This window comes from Rhopalosiphum padi, chromosome 2 (genome assembly GCF_020882245.1).
Source record: "Rhopalosiphum padi isolate XX-2018 chromosome 2, ASM2088224v1, whole genome shotgun sequence".
Taxonomy (NCBI): Eukaryota; Metazoa; Arthropoda; class Insecta; order Hemiptera; family Aphididae; genus Rhopalosiphum; species Rhopalosiphum padi.
The window spans coordinates 73543088-73562671 of NC_083598.1; the positions used below are offsets into that span (position 1 = coordinate 73543088).

The following is a 19584-nucleotide window of genomic DNA, read 5'->3' on the forward strand; positions in this document are numbered from 1 at the left end:
TGGTCCCTTATGATACCCCAAAACAACTCACCAGATACCAAGTATAAAGTTACTACGTTAAATATGATATAAATTTAAGGTTTTTAGGTATTTGTCCTACAGATGAACATTTTATTATTTTTTATTTTTAGTTCCCCAAACTAAATAGCATTCTTACTTTAAATAATAGCAGTATTATATATGCATCTAGATTCAAGGTATTTAATTATAAATAGGTATTAAGTTAAATAATAACTTATGCATTAAAGGGTCATTCTTATAGGGATTGGTAAATTAAGTCCCAAATGACCTTATCTCGGTAAATTGGGTCCCGGAAAAAAATATAAATTAAAATATGTGGTTTTTTAAAATATTATGTTCTGAATAAATAATATATGGTATAAATAATTAAAAATTGAGTCGTGGAAAAAAATGTTTGCACGTATAAATATCATGTTTTAGATAAAAACTTAAATGATAAATATTTAAAAGTTTTAAGTTTTAAAAGTTTAGTTCACTATCTAGTTCTATGTAGAAATCTGTGATACTATCATGTCGCCTATGACCAAACTGGTTACTGGTGACATGAAACATGTTCTGTACTATAATCAATGCTGGTAATTTATAATTCACTGACGTGTTTCCGTTGCCCGACAACGACAGAAAGGTCCGTGTGCCCCTGCAGATAATAATAAACATAGATGATAACCGTCCTCAGTCCGCGTTGATAACGCCAATCGAGACTGTCGTTGTTCTGTTGACTGTTTGGATACGAATTACGATCCTAATTTTCGAATACATCGACAAGTGACATTATTCAATTATTGTTTGGTGCTGTGAAACGAAGAACGCTGAAAACAAAGACAACCGACAAGACGCTCCGGACAATGATCGACAACGGATGTGTTGCGACGTCTCACCGGTTGTCGATTGATAAAAGCTCCTCAATCACCAAAGTCTTGCTGGCTCACCAGTGAGTAGTAGTGGTCAGTGGTGGTGTGTCTTTCTAACCGATAACCATCAGCTCCAAAGAGATGTCGCCCCGCAGCACCAACTGCTTGTTCATGTTGGTGGTCAACGTTTGTCTGTACATGAGCGTTGTATGTTTCTTCTCATCATCCAGTTCAATCGTCAATAGCCGCATCAACAACAGTTGGCTCAATGAGGTGAGTGGTGTGTCATACACCAACTCAGTAATATTTAAACTAATACTAATCTTCTCCCATTGTAAGCTACTGTTGAAAACTAAAACAGCCTCGTCAAGCTACACTATCCCATTAAACACTTCTTAAATGAGAGCCTCTGTTTTTCTTTTTAAGTTTTTAAATTGTATTTTAATTTTAAATTATTAGCTATATCTAAGTTATATTAGTTCATTTATTTTAAATTACCTATTCTTGTTTCCTTAACTTCGGCCTATACTGTTATAAAATAAAATATAATAAGTAGGTCACAATTAAAATTTAATTTGTATTACATTGAATTCTGTTATAACACATCGTTAAATTAGAACAGTATACAGTATTTGTGTTGTCTTTTTTCAAACAATAATCCAAAATTGACAATTTTCTATGATTAAAATCTATGAAGTCATTTAAAATGCTTGGAATGTGCCCTAGTTGTCATATGCATACATACTGGAGAAAGTTTCTTATATGTAAAATGAAATTATTAACATATAGTGACTCATTTATTAACCATCACTATAATATTTATAAATGACTTTCGTGAAATATATTTAAGCAGTAACAGCCATATTTGATAACTTTATGATGAAACATAGTTATAACTTATAGTTATAGTTAAAGAGACATACTTATTAAAAATACATTTTTGAGAGATTAAGCATAAATTTTTAATTACATCAAACAAAATATAAAGTTACTAAATGAAAATAACCTAGCTTGCTCTAGTTACTGAAGCATACTATCATATTTTGCATATTAAAGTTTAAGTTGCTCATGTGTTGTTGGTTTTTTAACATGAATTATTTATTTTGTTCTTGGTAATATTTTTTTTATTAATCATTTGATATTTTAATATGTTAGATCTTATAAGTGCATTTCTTATAGTTTGTACATGAAAAAAAGAATAGTAACTCCTATTTATAAGTTACAGAAGGTTACAGAATAGAACATATCTTACTCATTAATAATTTCTTGCTATTATCTTTTTAATACTTATTTATATGTAAAATAAGCTATACCATTGATTATAAATATTTATACGTATTTATAATCAATGGATATACCAATAATCTTTAGAATTATTGAAAATTTACATTAATTTATGTGCAAGTGTAACAATTATAAAATATTACCTAATTTAAATTTAAATATTTAATTTTTATTTTAATGTACAAATGATTGATAACCATAATGTGTATTTATTGGTTTTGATGTTTGTATTTGTTTATAATTTATTAAATATTGTCATAGCTATTTATAAATTTATTACAAAGTATATATAGTACAAGTAATTATGTATATGCATAGGTACACATTCAAATTTAGAAAATGTATAATGATAGTGTATTTTATTTTTTTTTTTTATTATATTAAAATAATATATGACGCATACCATAAAATTAAATACGAATTATTAAAATATTGATAGTAGTTGACGAATTCCTGGTAAGAATACTAAATTTCAGATGACTAGATTACATTAGTAGAGTAGCCAAAGATCTTAATAACATGTTAAAAGTGGTTCACACCCATATTTGTTTCTAAGTCCCGAGGGAGATAACTCTCAGAAAACAATTACAGCTATTATTCACTCATGTGGCAGTTTCCCTCAAGGGACACTGTTAACTACACTACCGATTAGATAATAGTCATTTTAGACAACTACAATGGCATATGCAGGATTTTACAATGAGAGGGAGGGGCTTGAAAATAAATAATTACTTACTTGTCACAGATTTATTGGCTTGAAAAATAAAATAGTTGCTTTTTAATTTCTTACTTAAATTAAGCATAAAATAAACAAAAAAATATATGAAAAAAAATAAAAAATATATTTGTGTAAACTTAAATATAAATAAAGTATCGGAATTTTGGCTAGCTTAATAATGTTTGGATTGTTGGTAACATCAGTTCAGTTGTAGTCACAGATTATAGATACCTACCTATGGACTATGATCGTAATTACAGACTAAGATATATTTAAGTAATATAATATCTTAGTTTGTGGTTATAATAAATTAATAAATTAATTTGAGATACTATATTAAACCGTGGGTAGATTTAAAAAAAAAAAATAATACGGGCTATGAGGGGGATTTAGCCCGTTAGCCCCTCTTGCGTACCCCACTGATAATTGTTATGTTATATGTTAATAAGTGTAATAATTAGTTAGTTGTACTTATTATTATTGGAATTTGTTTTCAACTCATCATAATATAAAAAATGTATTTTTATAAATACATATCACATTATTTTATCCTTAGCTATATTAATGTATTAGGTAGTATTTGAAAATACTATTTATATACAAACCAATTTTCAAACAATCTATGTTAATATTATCCCGGAAAAAAATGCATCAATTTTACAAATTTAATCTTACAATAGATACAAATAAAAATATAATTTTAGTATTGTCATTTTCCAATATACCTTTTGGTATTTTTTCCCTCAACTTTTGAATAGATGACACCATAGGAACTGCTTTAGCATTACTTCCACGGTGTACCTTTTTCTATTTATTATATTCCAACACAACCTTTCTTTCTTTTTTTTTTATTCAAAATACAAACTACTGTAAATAATATTAATATTATATGAGTCACTAACCTCATTTTGAGTTTGGCATTTTCTTGTTGTTGGTGTTTAATATAGATACAGCTGGGAAAAGTTATATAATGATACTAATACTATTGTTCATAATTATATTTTAATATTTCATCGACAGAAAAAGTACTTAACAAATATAATATATATTATATTTATTTACCTACATTTTTAAAGTTAAGGAACAGTAAAATTATACATTGTATATATCATTGAAACAATTCACAGCGAAAAGTGTTTTCATGTAATTGTAATGTGTAAATAGATTAATGTTATAAACAAATTCTTAAAAATACACAGAAAACATTTTTTTTTTTAACATAGTATCAATAATATAATGTACACTTATACATTATATACAATAGTTTAAAGCCCTGTTATTATTATTTACTGAATTTTTAAGTATCATATATTACAGTTTTTCTATCATTTTTTTTTTCATTACCTATTTTTTACTCTTAATCCCCTAAACTCAAAAAGACCAACAACCCTCCTCAAAGTTTAAAGTTGACGTTAAACATACAAAAAAACTATTGTAAAACAACATTCCTTTCCAAATCTAAAATATAAAGTGAACAGAAAAATACAAATTAATTATTATCTAATAAGTAATAAATATATAAAATAAACATCAATTAATATTTAACAATAAATAATTTTATATTTATATAACTATTTTTTAATAAAAAAAGTATTTAGGTATTACATGCATTTTCTTCAATTAAAACTATTAGGAATAGGAAAGTGTTTAAAAATAAAAACTAATTGGGCTCAGATTACATATTATAATCAGTAAGACAATAACATAACACAACATTTGTAATTTTTTAGATTGAAGCACTTACATTTATTAAGGCATTTATAAGTCTAAAAAATGTAATTAAATATAATATTTAATTTGTTCTTTTCTAATTTTTCTACTCAAATTATTATTACTTGTAAATATAACAAGTATTATGTGATTAGCTTGGTTATTAGTGTATGTATGTATGTATGTATGTATATATTATGAGTATGAAAAACAAAACAAAATTGTAGGTAATTATTTTTGTAAAAACTAATTTTAAAATGTCAATTTCCTACTTAAAACAAGCATTTTGTATGATTATACACATTATACAAGTACTTGTTTTAGATTCTGAGCGGAGCAATGAATGTATTAATTTTACAATGATGTATTTTTTTGTGCGTATATATATACACCTATACACGACAAATACGTCATGGGTGGTTTTGCATAGCAAATAGGATCCAGTATTTTTCTTAATAACCTAGATTCTAGAACAACAAAAGAAATTTATAAAAAAATGTGAACTTTTACGCGGTGTATCTAACCCAAAAACGGCAAAAACTAATAATCGTAGATAATTGAAATTTTCATAAAATGTGTATATGATTGTTTTCTATACACGATAAGTTTTAAAATATTTTGACTCTTTTTAAATTATTAGTAGACATTTAAAATTTTTTAAGAGTTATAAAGTTTTAGAATTATTTTTTCAATTATTATCGATAAAAAAAATTTCGTTTGGTCAAAAACCTTGAAACTTTAATACAAGATCCTATATAAGTTGTTTTTATAGCTAAATAAAAATCTATATGTAGAATTAATTTTTAACAGCAATTTTAAGCTTACATTTTAAAAAAATTTGTCAAAATTACAAAAATTTGCAAATTGTTTTGCTGTTAAGAATTTAATCTAAAATCGTCAACATTTGTTTATACTGTAGCTAAAATATCTAACAAATATATGATTAAAGTGGTTTTGTATTTTTTATTCTAAATTTAAAATTTGACCTTAATTTCATATATTAATGATAAATAACGATGTTCTATACTTTGTTGTTTAAAATTTATCCGAGGCGACTTAAAACTTATCACCTACGGAATAGAGCTTTGGAGAATATCCAAAAAATCTATTATTCAAATATTTCAATCAATTTGCCTTTGCCTTATCACTAATGCCCCCGGGTACATCCGTGATCTCACCATTCACTTAGATCTCAATATTCAAAATATAAATACCTATAGCTTTCCATTACATATTATAAACTATTTCCTCAAAACACGTATGTTTTGCATTTTTCTATACTCGATGAATTTTTTTTTTTTAACTTACACCATAAACGTTCACGCTGTTTTACGGTTAAGTGGTAACCAGTCATTAGTTATAATAACAATAATATAATTATAATATGGTATAAACTATAAACAAATATTATTAATAATATTTATAAATGCAATGCAATTGTCAAATTTAAATTAACTTACCGCAATACTAATTGTAAAATATATTAATTTAATTTTAATTGCAATGTCAAAAATCATATAAAATCAAAAATATTCATGGTAATAAAGACTGTTGTACCTTCTCCGCTCAAAATAATGTTTAGTGATTTAATATTGAATTCAAATCTAATACATATTATATTGCAGTGACTCACTCGACACCTAATGTTCAGCAGAGTTGTATCTACTTGCCCACCTTTTTTTAATTACAATTTACAAACATAACAAGTATTTAATTATTATCTTTAAAATAAATACGTAATATATGCGTGTCGCGTACCTGCAGTTGTTGTCAAATGTCAATTAATAAAGAAAAAACCAAAGTAAAATTGTTTCAATATATCATTTTTTAACTGAAATGTTTTAGTAGTTAGAATGTTTCTATTTTTTTATATACTCTTTTGAACGATAAAATATTCTTTAGGCCTTAAAAAGTAGTGAAAACAATTTTCAAATAACTTTAAAACTACAGGTGCACCAATACCAATTATAAGCACAATAAGGGCACTACAATTTAACTCATAACACATTATGTATAATATTGTATTCGATGCTCGATTTTTATGACCATACGGTTAATTACAAATTTCAACTATTGATGTTTATGCATACGTCATGAAAGTATGTTTTACGTTCTTACCTAAATAATATTATAATTTATAACAGTAGTATGCTATGCGCACATATAGGAACAGGGGTATCCAAACTTTTCACACCGCTTGTTTTAACGAAGGTCATATGAGAGTAAAAGACTCACGGTCTCATAAATTATAATAAATATTTGTGGTTTATCAAATGTGGACTATATTTTTTTATGGTATTTAATATTTTTGTGAAAAATACAATTTTCCGTAACATCCGGTGTATTTTTACCGCTGATTTTTTTTTACGTTACCACACGTTCACACAGAGTGATTATTTTATCGAACAACACTCATTCATAGATTTAATCAATGAATCATAATTTAAAAATCTACTAATGTTTTTGAAAATATTTTTTTTACTAAATAACAGCTAAAATAAAATAACATTTTTTAATTTTTACATTTTTAATTACATATTCTAAAGCAAACTATTTTAACGAAATAACTTATTATTCATAAATTACTCATCCTTATTTCGATTTTTATACGTCGAAATACTCCAAAAATATTCTGCTTTAAAATTAAATAATTTTTTTAGTTATATTAAAAATGTACCTATGCTGCAATTCAAAAACTTTATATGATAACGATATTATATATATATATATATATTAATGGTTTTTTTTTCCTATTAGAAATTATATAAATAATTTTTTTCAAAAAAAAAAAAATAATAGGTTTTAAAATAATAAAGGTTTGGTATGTACGATATTTATATCATATTCATGATAGTGTTGTTTTTTTATATTAATTTTTGATCACTTATTCTTTGGAGACCACTATTAAAACATACATTTATATACAATTTATAGTATAGGAGTAGAATTACATATATTTAATCGATAATATTTTAACTATATAGAAATTATAATAATAGTTCATGTTACATACACATAGCTGGATAAGCATAAATAATTTAATCGGGATTGAAAAAATATCGTTTTTCATATTACAATCTTAAACATATATTAGATATGCGATTGAAATTAGTACTTATTTTAGCATAGTGAAATTCGCTATACTTCTTTAGATAGTTTTCCCCTTTTTACAATTATTATATAAACATTTAAGTAACAATAGTGTGAATGAATGTCATATCTTTTAAAATGTTCTCTGTATACTGTATAGTTATATAAATTATAATATATTATATTCCTATAGAAAAGTATCTATATTTTTCTCTTACAATTAAAATGTTATTCATTAAACGTTACTTTTATCGTTACTCTAACTATAGTTGTTGATATGCATTGTTTGCATAATATTGTATTAAATATTAGTTTGGTGTATTTATTAGTGGTTTCTGTCATTCAGATTTTTAGTATATTAAAAATACCTACTCGCCAAGTTTGAATATCGGACATGTATATTGGTGAATGAATTGATGTTTTGTCGTTGTTATTAGTTATATTTATGTATATTATTATTATATTATACGATGTATAGTAAGCAGGTAGTAAGCACACTGCACAGTCACAAAGTGACACAAAGTTTGGCAACTGTTTTTTTCTGTAATGACACTTAACAATCGTACATATATATATATATATTATTTATATATACGCAATTATTATAATTATTATTAATCTTTGTACAATTTTTGGTATCTGTATTGTATAATATAATGTATTAAATAATATAGGAAATAGGAATATTACATAATTAATGTCTATAAAGTGTATAATAATTATAGTATTGCGCATATTGTATAATTAATAAATATTAATTTATTTAATATACATACTTTCCATTGATCAAATAATAATGAATGTTATTTTACTTTTACAGTTAAAAGGGAATATTGATGAGACAAACAGCACAGTAGAAATCGTTGATAAATTTAATAATTATCAAATATACCCCCGTATTATCAGTATTGTTTCAAAGGATTATTTTAAATTTTTTAAGGTATAAATTTGATAATGTTTATTCGTGACCTTAACTTATAGTACATACATATTTTGGCGATTAGGTAAATCTACGAAGAACTTGTCCATTTTGGTCAGACGACAGCAAATGTGCTATGAGATATTGTCAAGTTGAATCCTGCCAGTTGGTAAAAAATAATTATGATTTGAATTACTCGTATATAATTGTGTTTAACAAGTAACTTTATTGATTTTGTATTTTATGGTTTTTCTTGTAGGACGATTTACCCATAGGTCTGAAAGGTAGTCGTCATAGTTTGGTAGATGAAGATATGTCGATTAAGGTGAGTGTTTTGTAAACATTAATTATTAAACTTAAGTTAATTTGTTTTTTAATAAAAATATATACATTAATATTTTTAAATGTATTATATTGCTATTTTCCTAGTGTAGCTGCTGTTTCTGTCCTTCAACTTGGTCTCAATTTCACGATCATTATAAACGAATATATCGCGTAATCCATTCCATGTATTCCTTCAATTTAAAACACTCGATCCATAACTTTGTGTGTTTTACTTTTTGTATTTTAAAAATAATAATGAAACAATATTTGTCTGCATAGTATATGGAAGGGCCGCAACAACAAGAGTGTGAAGAAGCAATGCAAGATGAATTAGGTTACATTAACACAACTATAAGGTTAGTTTCACATAATATACTACTAAAAATATAAGTGTTTAGGTAGGTACTTATATTTATATATTAATATATTATATTATAGGATTGTAGTGAAGTAATGATATATCTGAATTGTTAAACGGGTGCGGAATTTGTATCATGTTGCGTTTTTCAATAATGTACCAGCATAATGTTAGTTGAGACGTGCTAGTTGAATACAACTTATTAATTAAAAAAATGTTGAGAACTAATTATACTAAATTTGAGAAAATCTCATGATTTTCGAGTTATTTTATATTATATAATATTATAAAATTTAAGAGATATTATATAATTATTTAAAATTTTGAAAATCCATAATCCCCTCCCCCCAATCAATATTACGTAATTGAATCTTGGGGTGGCATTGTCATGGCATCGTCTTTAGTATATAAACATTATAAATGAATAATAGTAGAAAAAAATGTTCCGATATACAATTTTAAGAGTGATTTTTGATAGAAAATTGAATCAATAGTAAGTACTTATGGGAGGTCAAAATAAAATAGTAATAAACTAATAGACTGTCTTTGTTGAAAATCGTTTTTCTTATTAAAAATGACATAGCGTATACTAAAATTCATAATATACGTAAAAATTTGAAGTCCCTATAGGGGACTATTATTCTTATAAGAATAATATTTTTCATACGTTATACCCGCATGACGTGTTGTCTCTGTCATACCAACTTACATTATAGCAAATTTGCGTTCAACAGAACACATTTTGTGATGTTAGCTTTAATATTAGAGTAAATTTACCTATGATCAAATTTAAAGGTATGAATATTATCTAGGAAATGTCATATGATAAACATATTTGATATTATAATTTAAAGTAAGTTGAAAGTTTATAGCTATGTAAGATGTTACAACTTTAAAATATTCATAATCACTTTAAAATGATAATATCTATAAAAGCATATAACATTTCTTAAATAATATTCTTACCTTTAAATTTGATTATAGGTAAATTTATTCTAATATATAGCTAATATCACAAAATTAATTCTGCTGAACGATGTACCTACGATAACCTATGTAAGACAGAGACTACACATGTGGATATAACGTCCTCATCAAAACAAAATAATTAATATCGTTATTCATCGTTAAAGTACGTAATTTTGTTTAGATTTTAACTTAAAATGTATATGAAAATAAATTTTACCTGTATAGTTGTATATTTGTTAGATTTTTAATTTCAGTAGGTACTTATGAAAAATCTTGTATTAAATTTCCAACTACAAAAAAGTTAGAAATTTTTGGCCATTTAGAAGAATTTCGTCAAAATTTTAACTTCATTATTTATAAAAAAAATTGTGCCCATATGTATTTTTAATATTTTTTTACAGTTATAAGATTAAGTCATGTGGAATCTTGTATTACACACTCAAGAATTTTGACCCAATTTAATTTATTAATGATATTTATAGAAAAAAATTAAAAACAAAATAATCAAACATTTCTCATGTTCCAAAATAGCTCCAAAAGATTTAAAATATTTTAAAAGTTATACCTTTTATAGAAAATTATTATATAAACATTTTGTAAAAATTTCAATCATCTACGGGAAATTGTTATTATACGTATGGATATCCATTATCTTTTCTTTTTTCAATCCAGAGATTGGTTAAATGATTATTGATGTTTCTCTCCACTTATCTCTTTCACTTATAATCCTCTTCATCTCCCAGTATGTTCCTATTCCGGTATCTTCTATCACCTGCTTCATAAATAGAGTTATGGGCCTTCCTCTTCCAGGTTTTCCTTCGATGTTTCTCTATTATTATGGTCACCCAAGGACTATTCCTTATGCGTGTCCGATCCATGCTTTCCTCCTCTGCAGTCTTAGAGTATTCCATGTTGATTTTTGGGTATTCATTCTCCTGAAAACCTCAGTATTATTTTTATGTTTTCTGTCCATGAAATTTTAAGCGTTCTTCTCCAACACCATACTTCAATGGCTTCTATTTTAGCTTTTTCAGCTTTCATTATTGTCCAAGTCTCCGCTCCATACAAAGCTTTTTATAAGTGCTTTCCTGGTGTCCAGATTTATTCTATTCGATGTTATAATAGGGCAGTGTGGCCTGTGCTATTCTACATCATTACTACAGGTCCCGGCAAAAAACCTCCCTTATTTAGAAATACCGCTGTGTGAGTTTTGGTGGTGGTACAACAGTGCAGAGGGTATCGATGGATAGTGGTTTACGTACCATTTTTAGTAGATGTAATGGCAAGGAACAAAAAAAAATAACAAAAATAAAATGTGATTTTAAAAAAAAATTTCTAATTTTAAATTTTTTAACGTGATCACCCTGTGATTACGATCTTTGGGGATATTTAAAAGCACGGTGTACGACCATCACCCCGCATCCCTACAAGCACTTAAGGACCCAATCACCAGGCATTGGCCTCCATTATACTAGAAATGACACGAAGAGTTATGAAAAACTATCGGGAGATGCTTCGTGAATGTGTTAACAATGGAAGTCACCATTTAACCGATAAAATGTTTAAAATAAATAATTAAAAATGGCATAATATTTATTACTAAAAAAAAAAGAATTTTTTCTATTTCTTTGTTTGTTTATTTGCAACTGCTTCTTGAAATATGGGAGGATTTTTTGACGCGGACCCTACGGATCCGTATAGCTTTTCCCATCGCTTGTGATTTGCTCCCCGGGTATGTGATGCTTTGAACTGCCTCCAGCACTATTCCATCTAGTGTTATATTTGCATAAATCGGCTGTTTGCTACATATAAGGATCTTGGTTTTCCGTTGATTTATTTTCATGTAATGTTCTTTAAGCGTGTCGTTCACTTTTTCGAGCATGTTATAACTAACATAACTGTCTTCTTCACTTTCTCCGACTACAGCTATATCGTCCACGAAACACTGCATTTGCACAAGTATTCTACCTATCTTTACTCCTCCAATGTTTTCTTTTCTTACTTATTTTAAAGCTTCTTCTATATATAGATTAAATAAGGTAGGTGATAGATTGCTCCTTTGTCTTGTTAATTTTAACTTCTACCTGGCTGTTACCTTTCTCAGCTTTTATAACTGCGATTTCATTAATTTACATAATATTATGTATAATTTTTCTATAGTTATAGTATATAAAAATTTTAAAGTTAAATGGTCGTAAAAAATTTGACTTTCCGGCAGAAATTGTATTTTAAATATAGGTCATAAAACGTATAAAGAACTTTGAACTACATTTTCAATGCTTAAGTATAAACAAAAATTGTTTTATAAATTTTAAATACAAAATAATTTGTTTTTAATAATATATCTATATATAATTTTAGAAATATGAGTTTGTGAGATGGCGTGACTAACTAGAGATTCTCCTTTGTAACCCCTAGACACAAAAAAGGTTAAACCCATGTTAAAAATTCTAATGGAATAAATTACAAATTATAAATTGCTCTTCATCCTCTTTCACTAACGCTAATGTATGTGTTGTATATTTTTGTGAAATTACTTTTAGTAAATATATTGTATTAAATAATCTATTGGCTATTACTTACCATATAAATTTATATTGGTTTTACCACCATTTTAAGGAGATTCAACCATAAATACAAAAGGGACAATTCTACTCATAAGTATGAAATTATAAGAATATAATATATAAACTAAAACTGTTAATATATAATATTATGGAATCAAAATAAACATTCAACTAATTAATAATAAAAATAATATTATATAATAACCTTTAATTAAATTAAACAAAGTATATAAATTCAAAATTGTTCATTCAAATGCCTTCTATTCTATATCCATTATTTGGCATTATTTATAAAAATATTATTATTATTTTTTGTTAATTCTAACATAAATCTAATAATCTTATATTATAGTAATAATCTTGTTAAAAGAGTATTTTTAACTAGCAAACATCTTCTAAATTTAATTTTGTTAGTAATTAATTAATATATTTATTTTTGTTTTATGTGCTAATCTTATTAACTTCCTAATCAAATGTGAATTATTGACTGAATTATTTAGTAATATCTGATCTGTCACATAATTCAAGGGTATCTATAATTATTCGATTTTTTTTTTTGTTCTCTCCCAGTTAATTAATAAATATAATACAATTTACAAATATACAATGTGTAGACATGTAGTTGTGATATTACAACATGTTATTCATATTATTTTAAAATTAAAGTGTGTTTGAACATATTTGCAAATCTAATAATTAATTAGTAATTACTATTATTCAATTGTTTATGTATTATTTGAACTGAAAAAATTCATGATATACAGTATATATACAAGGTACCCTATTTGTTATTTTTTGGAATTTTTAAATTTATCGTTGACGATTGCCATTGGCTGCTTGAATGCCTAAGGTATTCCATTATATTTATATTGTCATATGCTTAATTAATAGACAATTATAGAAATACTAAGTACTTATGTCTTATAGTATAAATACTATTTAAATCTATTGACATATTAATTTATATGTATTGGACTTTTCCCAATACAGTGCTTCAGCTATGGAGGATTTTGCTCTTTGGCAAGCCCATGACGACATACAAGACATGTACTGTACGCTGCCTGACGATGATGGTGAAGCCGAGTATGTTGACCTATCTTTAAACCCTGAACGATACACTGGATACAAAGGGCCTTCTGCTAATCGCGTTTGGAATACAATTTACATGGAAAACTGTTTCAGGTAAGTGTTCTTGATTAACTTTGGTGCAGCAAAAACTTAATGTGATTTTTTTTTAGGCCAAAAAATTTATTTGAAGTCTACATTATATCAGCAAAATTAACTGGTAATCACTAAATTATTTATAATCTGTTTTAATTTAAATTTCATATAAGGAATTGATTGCAGGAATGTGTTTAGAGAAACGAGCATTTTATCGAGCTATTTCTGGTCTTCATACAAGTATTAATATTCATCTTAGTGCTCAATATCTATTATCAGGTATATACCTACATAAATATAAATATTTATTTAGTTGTAATATTATTCAGTATTCTTCTTCTTATGTTAGCATTTAGTACTCTCTCACAGTTTTTTTCGCCGTAATGATCTACCTCCATTTTACTTTATATCTTTATTCTTGAACCTATTTTCTTGAGATCTTCTATTTTATCCATTTATCTCTTTCTAGGCCTTCCTTCCACTAGGTTTTTTTTTGTAGGTTCCCATTTCAGCACCCCTCTAAGTGTCTCATAATTTTTAAACATGGCATGACCAAACCATTTAATTTATTGATCACCTATAGAGCTGTTGACTGGTGTTATTGAGTTAATCTCATCTCTTACTATATTTCCCAATTAAATTGTTTTCTCCACGTACCTGTTCTATTATCGTGTATAGATCAACAAATTTATCTGTACCTATAATATTCTGTTCTTAAATGATCTTAAACTCTTCCTGGTTGACTAATCATTCTTGACATTCAACTACGTAACCCCTAATTATTGAAACTCACTAGTTAAGCACCTTAAATTTGTCATCCATACTATCTATACTCTAAAAGTTTCATTATAACAATTTTTTCATTGTTAATCTTCACCTACCTACTGACTTTTTCTAGTTCCACAATTTTTTCCCTCTCTTGTCATTAACAAATTTCAAGATTGGATTAAAAGAAGCTTCTTATCATTTAAATATTATTATTAAAATTGTAATATTTTTATATAAAATATTAAAATACATTTAATATTACCACTATTAATAGATAAAGGATCAACATTCTTGAATCCATGTGGAACTGGCTTCTGGGGTCCAAATGCTGAAGAATTTGAACGTAAGTTTGGTCCAAAATACACTAAAGGTGAAGGTACACAGTGGCTAAGAAATTTATATTTCTTGTATCTTGTTGAACTGAGAGCATTACAAAAAGCTGCACCTTTACTTGAGCAAGTAGAGTACTATACAGGAAACGATAAAGAAGATGAAACCACTCGACTTGCTGTCCATAATTTCTTAGGAATTATCAAGTTAGATATTTTCATTAGTTATTTTTATCTTGTTTAGTTTTAAATTTAGCTGGTATTTTTTTTTTTCTAGAAATTTCCCACAACAATTTAATGAACATACCATGTTTTTGGGTGGACAACAAGCACAAAAATTAAAAGAAGAGTTTCGTCTTCATTTTCGTAATGTTTCAACCATTATGGATTGTGTTGGGTGTGATAAATGCAGACTATGGGGAAAACTGCAAATTCAAGGATTAGGAACAGCGCTGAAAATATTATTTTCAAACAAAGCGCGGACAAATGGATATAATGAATTATCTACCACTGTCAACAAGCATACATTGCAATTAGAACGTAGTGAAATTGTTGCTCTCTTTAATGCATTTGGAAGGTGAGAAACATTATCTTAAATATTCACATGTTGTACATCGTACATCAGGCGCGAATCTAAGGGACATTAGTCCCCCCTTCCCTCATGTAGACTCAGCCACACCGGTGAATTTTAGGATGTCTGGTTTCAACAGCCAATAAAATATAATACGTATATGGTATTCGCCCCACCTCCCTCATAAATATATTCTGGATCCTCTCCTGTTGTACGTAATAATATTATATATTATAATATAGAATATTTACCTTTATAAGTTATATCCTGAATTTGGATGTTGTAGATATTTGCTTTTTTTTCTTTATAAGTCCAATATGAAGCTATTAAATTATTTTAATATTATTTGTTTTAAAAATACTGTAATTTAAGATCTTAGTGATCTAGTTAAGAATTTGGAGATATTTCTTTTCACTTGTGGCAATTCAGTGTATATGGTGTATATCTATTATGCTTTTTTGGTTTTTTTAAACCCGTATTAAGTTTTATAGAGTGAAAACATTTAAATCTAATAATTACATTTATTATGTATTAATAATTATGATATTTTTTTAGGTTATCTACAAGTATATATGAAATAGAAAAATTTCGGAAACTCCTGAGGTAAACAAGTTGAAATTGTACAAGAAAAACATCACAACTCAATTTGATTTACTACAGAATAATACATTGTTATCACTACATTCCTTCCTCACTTCTCTTTTATAAGTTTTAAATAACTGTAAGTACGTGATCTGTTAATAATTTTATATTAAACCATCAAGTAGATAAACATTTAACTGAATTGACAGATAAAAAGTCTCTTGGTGGCATTTTATTTATTTTAAATGTGTTTTTTTTTTTTGGATGACTGAGTTGAAATACTGTCAGTCATAAAAATATATCTTTTTTAAAAGCTCTCTACGTAGGAACGCATAAAAAGTTCTATTAATTAATTAAAGAATACTTATGTTGGTTTTACAAACACTGTTTTGTTAAATTTTTCTATAGTCTAGTCTTTTTAGAGTATTTGTTTTTTTTTCATATGTCTGTTTTTTGTTTTATGTCTAAAATGGTAAATTGCTGTCTGTACAATTGTTGTTATTTATATTTTGTACCTGGTTTTTATGTTATTTTATTTATTGTGTTTATTTAATCTCAAACTTTAATTTACAAGTTAAATCAACTATAGTATACCCATGCACAAATTATTTTTATATGTATATTAATGGTGTGAGGTTGTGTATAATTTTTAACATAGAACATAACATTATGTTTGTCATTCTAAAAATAATTGTTAAAACTACTGAGAGCTCAAAATGAGGCTTTTACATAATTGACATATTTATATTTGGCAAAATAAAATATGGTTTATGTAAAAATATTGGCTACTGTGATATGGTATGGAAGGTCTGAACAAATTACTCATAATAATGTATTATGTTTAGTCTAGATTTGTGTAGAATTTGTGTTATTAATTTATGTATGTATGTGTTATGTATCTATGTATGTATTTATTTATTTATTGTATTTAATATTTTATACAATTAAGTCTATAATCCATGTGAAAATACATCAGATGGCTAACTGATACCTACTGTTATAAATCCTGTTAATTATTAAATATTACTATTGTTTTAATAAAATACTCAAGTATATAAGCAAAGAAAAAACCATTTTTAATTTAATGAAGTATGAAATTACCTGTTCTACATAGTTTAATGTTAATTATTGTGTTAGTGTATGAATTGCATTTCTAATATTAGAACAAATGCATGCAAATAACTGATGGTCTGCCATGTATTAGGCTGGTCCATAATTTAATCCAAAGAATAAAGAATAGACAAAAGTATCAAGAATTTGTTATAGAACACAGCCTAAAATATTTTTTATAATTTTTTAATATTTTAATTTTTCTTATTTTAGATATAGTTGATATGTCCAGTGGTGGTCGATAATATGTCTAATTTAATAATATTTTGATAGTTTAATTTTTAATTTTACAGTAAATAATTTAACATTCTCAGGAACAAAGTGGCTCCCAAAATATGAGTTTCCTTAGTGCAGTAAATCTTTCACCAGTTTTGTATGCATTCGAGTGGGCCTTGCTAATTTTGTGTTATATAATTTTATTGGGATCTATGATTACCAAGTATTGAAGCATTTGATATGACCACAAATTTTAGAAAAAGAATGTACAACAGAACATTTATTGATTTTTATCATTATAATTTAATTCTAAATGGTAAAATATATAAATAATTATAACATTCATTTTTGAAAGACCAAACTTTCCTCAATTGAATGTATTTTCCAAAAAAAATATTATGTAAACCGTGATTATTAAACTTGTGAGTCAGTTAACATTTGTGCATAATAAAGTAGATTAAAAAAAATGTATATGATCTCTCATTCTAATAGTCATGTAATCTTAGAAATACTTTCACTTAATCGAGAACAGTTTGGTTTAAAAAAATGTTTTATTAAGTTTTATTTTTAATTATTCACGAGGTTTACCATATATTTAGATTAAAATATATAATAATAAAAAAGAACAATAAATGTCTTAAAGGGACGCCGTACCTGCATGTGTTGTCTCCGTCTTACACACGTATGACATGGTAAATGTTCGTTCACCGGTTTCAATAGTGTGCTTTTAGTTTTGATATTAGAGTGAATTGACCTATTATCAAACTTTTAGGTAAAAACATTATCTGTGTTCTCCAGTAGGTTTTTTACAATATTTTAATTCTTAAGTGAATTATGAGTATATTCAAATACTTATTATTTTTCATACTCCTTGGTGAACGAAAATTTACCATGTACGTGCAGAGCCGTGTCTAACGGGGGGCAAAGGCGTCATAATTTTCATATTTTAAGAACGGCGTCAACATATTTTTATTGGGTACCAAACTACCAATAATCTATTATTATGAAAATAGAAAAATAATATTATAATTTTTTTTTTTTTTTCATATTAAGAAAATATTTACAATCTGTATACAAATGATACAATAAGTAAATTTTAAAATATTTATGTACAGGACATGGAGGCGCGATAGAAGGGGTCATCCATTGATACTTCTTCAATTATATTATAATTATTAAATATTAATTCAAGGTTTAAAAATACAGTGAAAACTCTTTATAACGAATCTGAAGAGACCAAGAGATTTCTTTCGTTAAAGAGAGTTTTCGTAATAGAGAGGGTTTAAAAAAAAACAAAATTTTTGTTAGAAATTACGTCGATAATAAAATTAATATATTTGATAACGATAATAATGGTATTATTACGAAATTAAAAGTAGATAATGAAAGAATGTAATCGATCTTGGCAATTTCGGAATTTTTGCCGATTATTTTTATAATTTATTAATTTATAATACTTAACAAGTAAATTGTGTTATGAAACATAAAATATTGTTTCGTTATTGAGATTGACTACGTTATAAAGCAGGGGTTATCGACTTGTGATCGACCTATGAGATTTTCTAGGTTGTCGCGATCGACCAAAAAAAAAGGTTGTCAATATTATATTATGTGTATTATGTCAATATAATCTCGTTTTTAATAGTTATTTATTGCTTTTTTCTAAATATAATTCTTGTATTCGTGGGATATACATATATGTATATAGATTTATATAAAAAAAATATTTTAATTGTTTTCTGAAAAAAATTCAAAAATTTAAGAAAATGCGAAAGGGTGTTGCGATCGACTCAAATTCATATCGCGATCGACTGGTTGGCCACCCCGTTTAGAGAATGAATTGACTAATGGGTTATAAAGCAAACCAACCAATATTATGTAATGTTTACGTTATATAGAGTTTTTCGTTGTAAACTGTAAAGAGTTTCGTTATAAAGAGTTTTCACTGTATATCATTATTCAATATTCTTATTTGTTATTCAACACGTGTAGAAAACTTTTATATTGTTCTTCTACAAGTATACGCTATACAGTCA

The 19584-nt window shown here is 26.2% G+C and overlaps 1 protein-coding gene across 1 annotated transcript; it reads left to right on the plus strand.

The window, feature by feature from the left end:
- The first annotated feature begins 579 nt into the window (after nucleotides 1–579).
- On the plus strand, nucleotides 580–17292 carry LOC132921204 (ero1-like protein). Its single transcript, XM_060984079.1, has 11 exons — nucleotides 580–1145; nucleotides 8495–8614; nucleotides 8679–8762; nucleotides 8853–8918; nucleotides 9197–9273; nucleotides 13802–13993; nucleotides 14050–14096; nucleotides 14159–14251; nucleotides 15015–15276; nucleotides 15347–15646; nucleotides 16196–17292. Exons 1-11 carry the CDS (start codon nucleotides 1014–1016, stop codon nucleotides 16245–16247), a joined length of 1425 nt encoding a protein of 474 aa, XP_060840062.1. The 5' UTR covers nucleotides 580–1013; the 3' UTR covers nucleotides 16248–17292.
- The last annotated feature ends 2292 nt before the right edge of the window (nucleotides 17293–19584 follow it).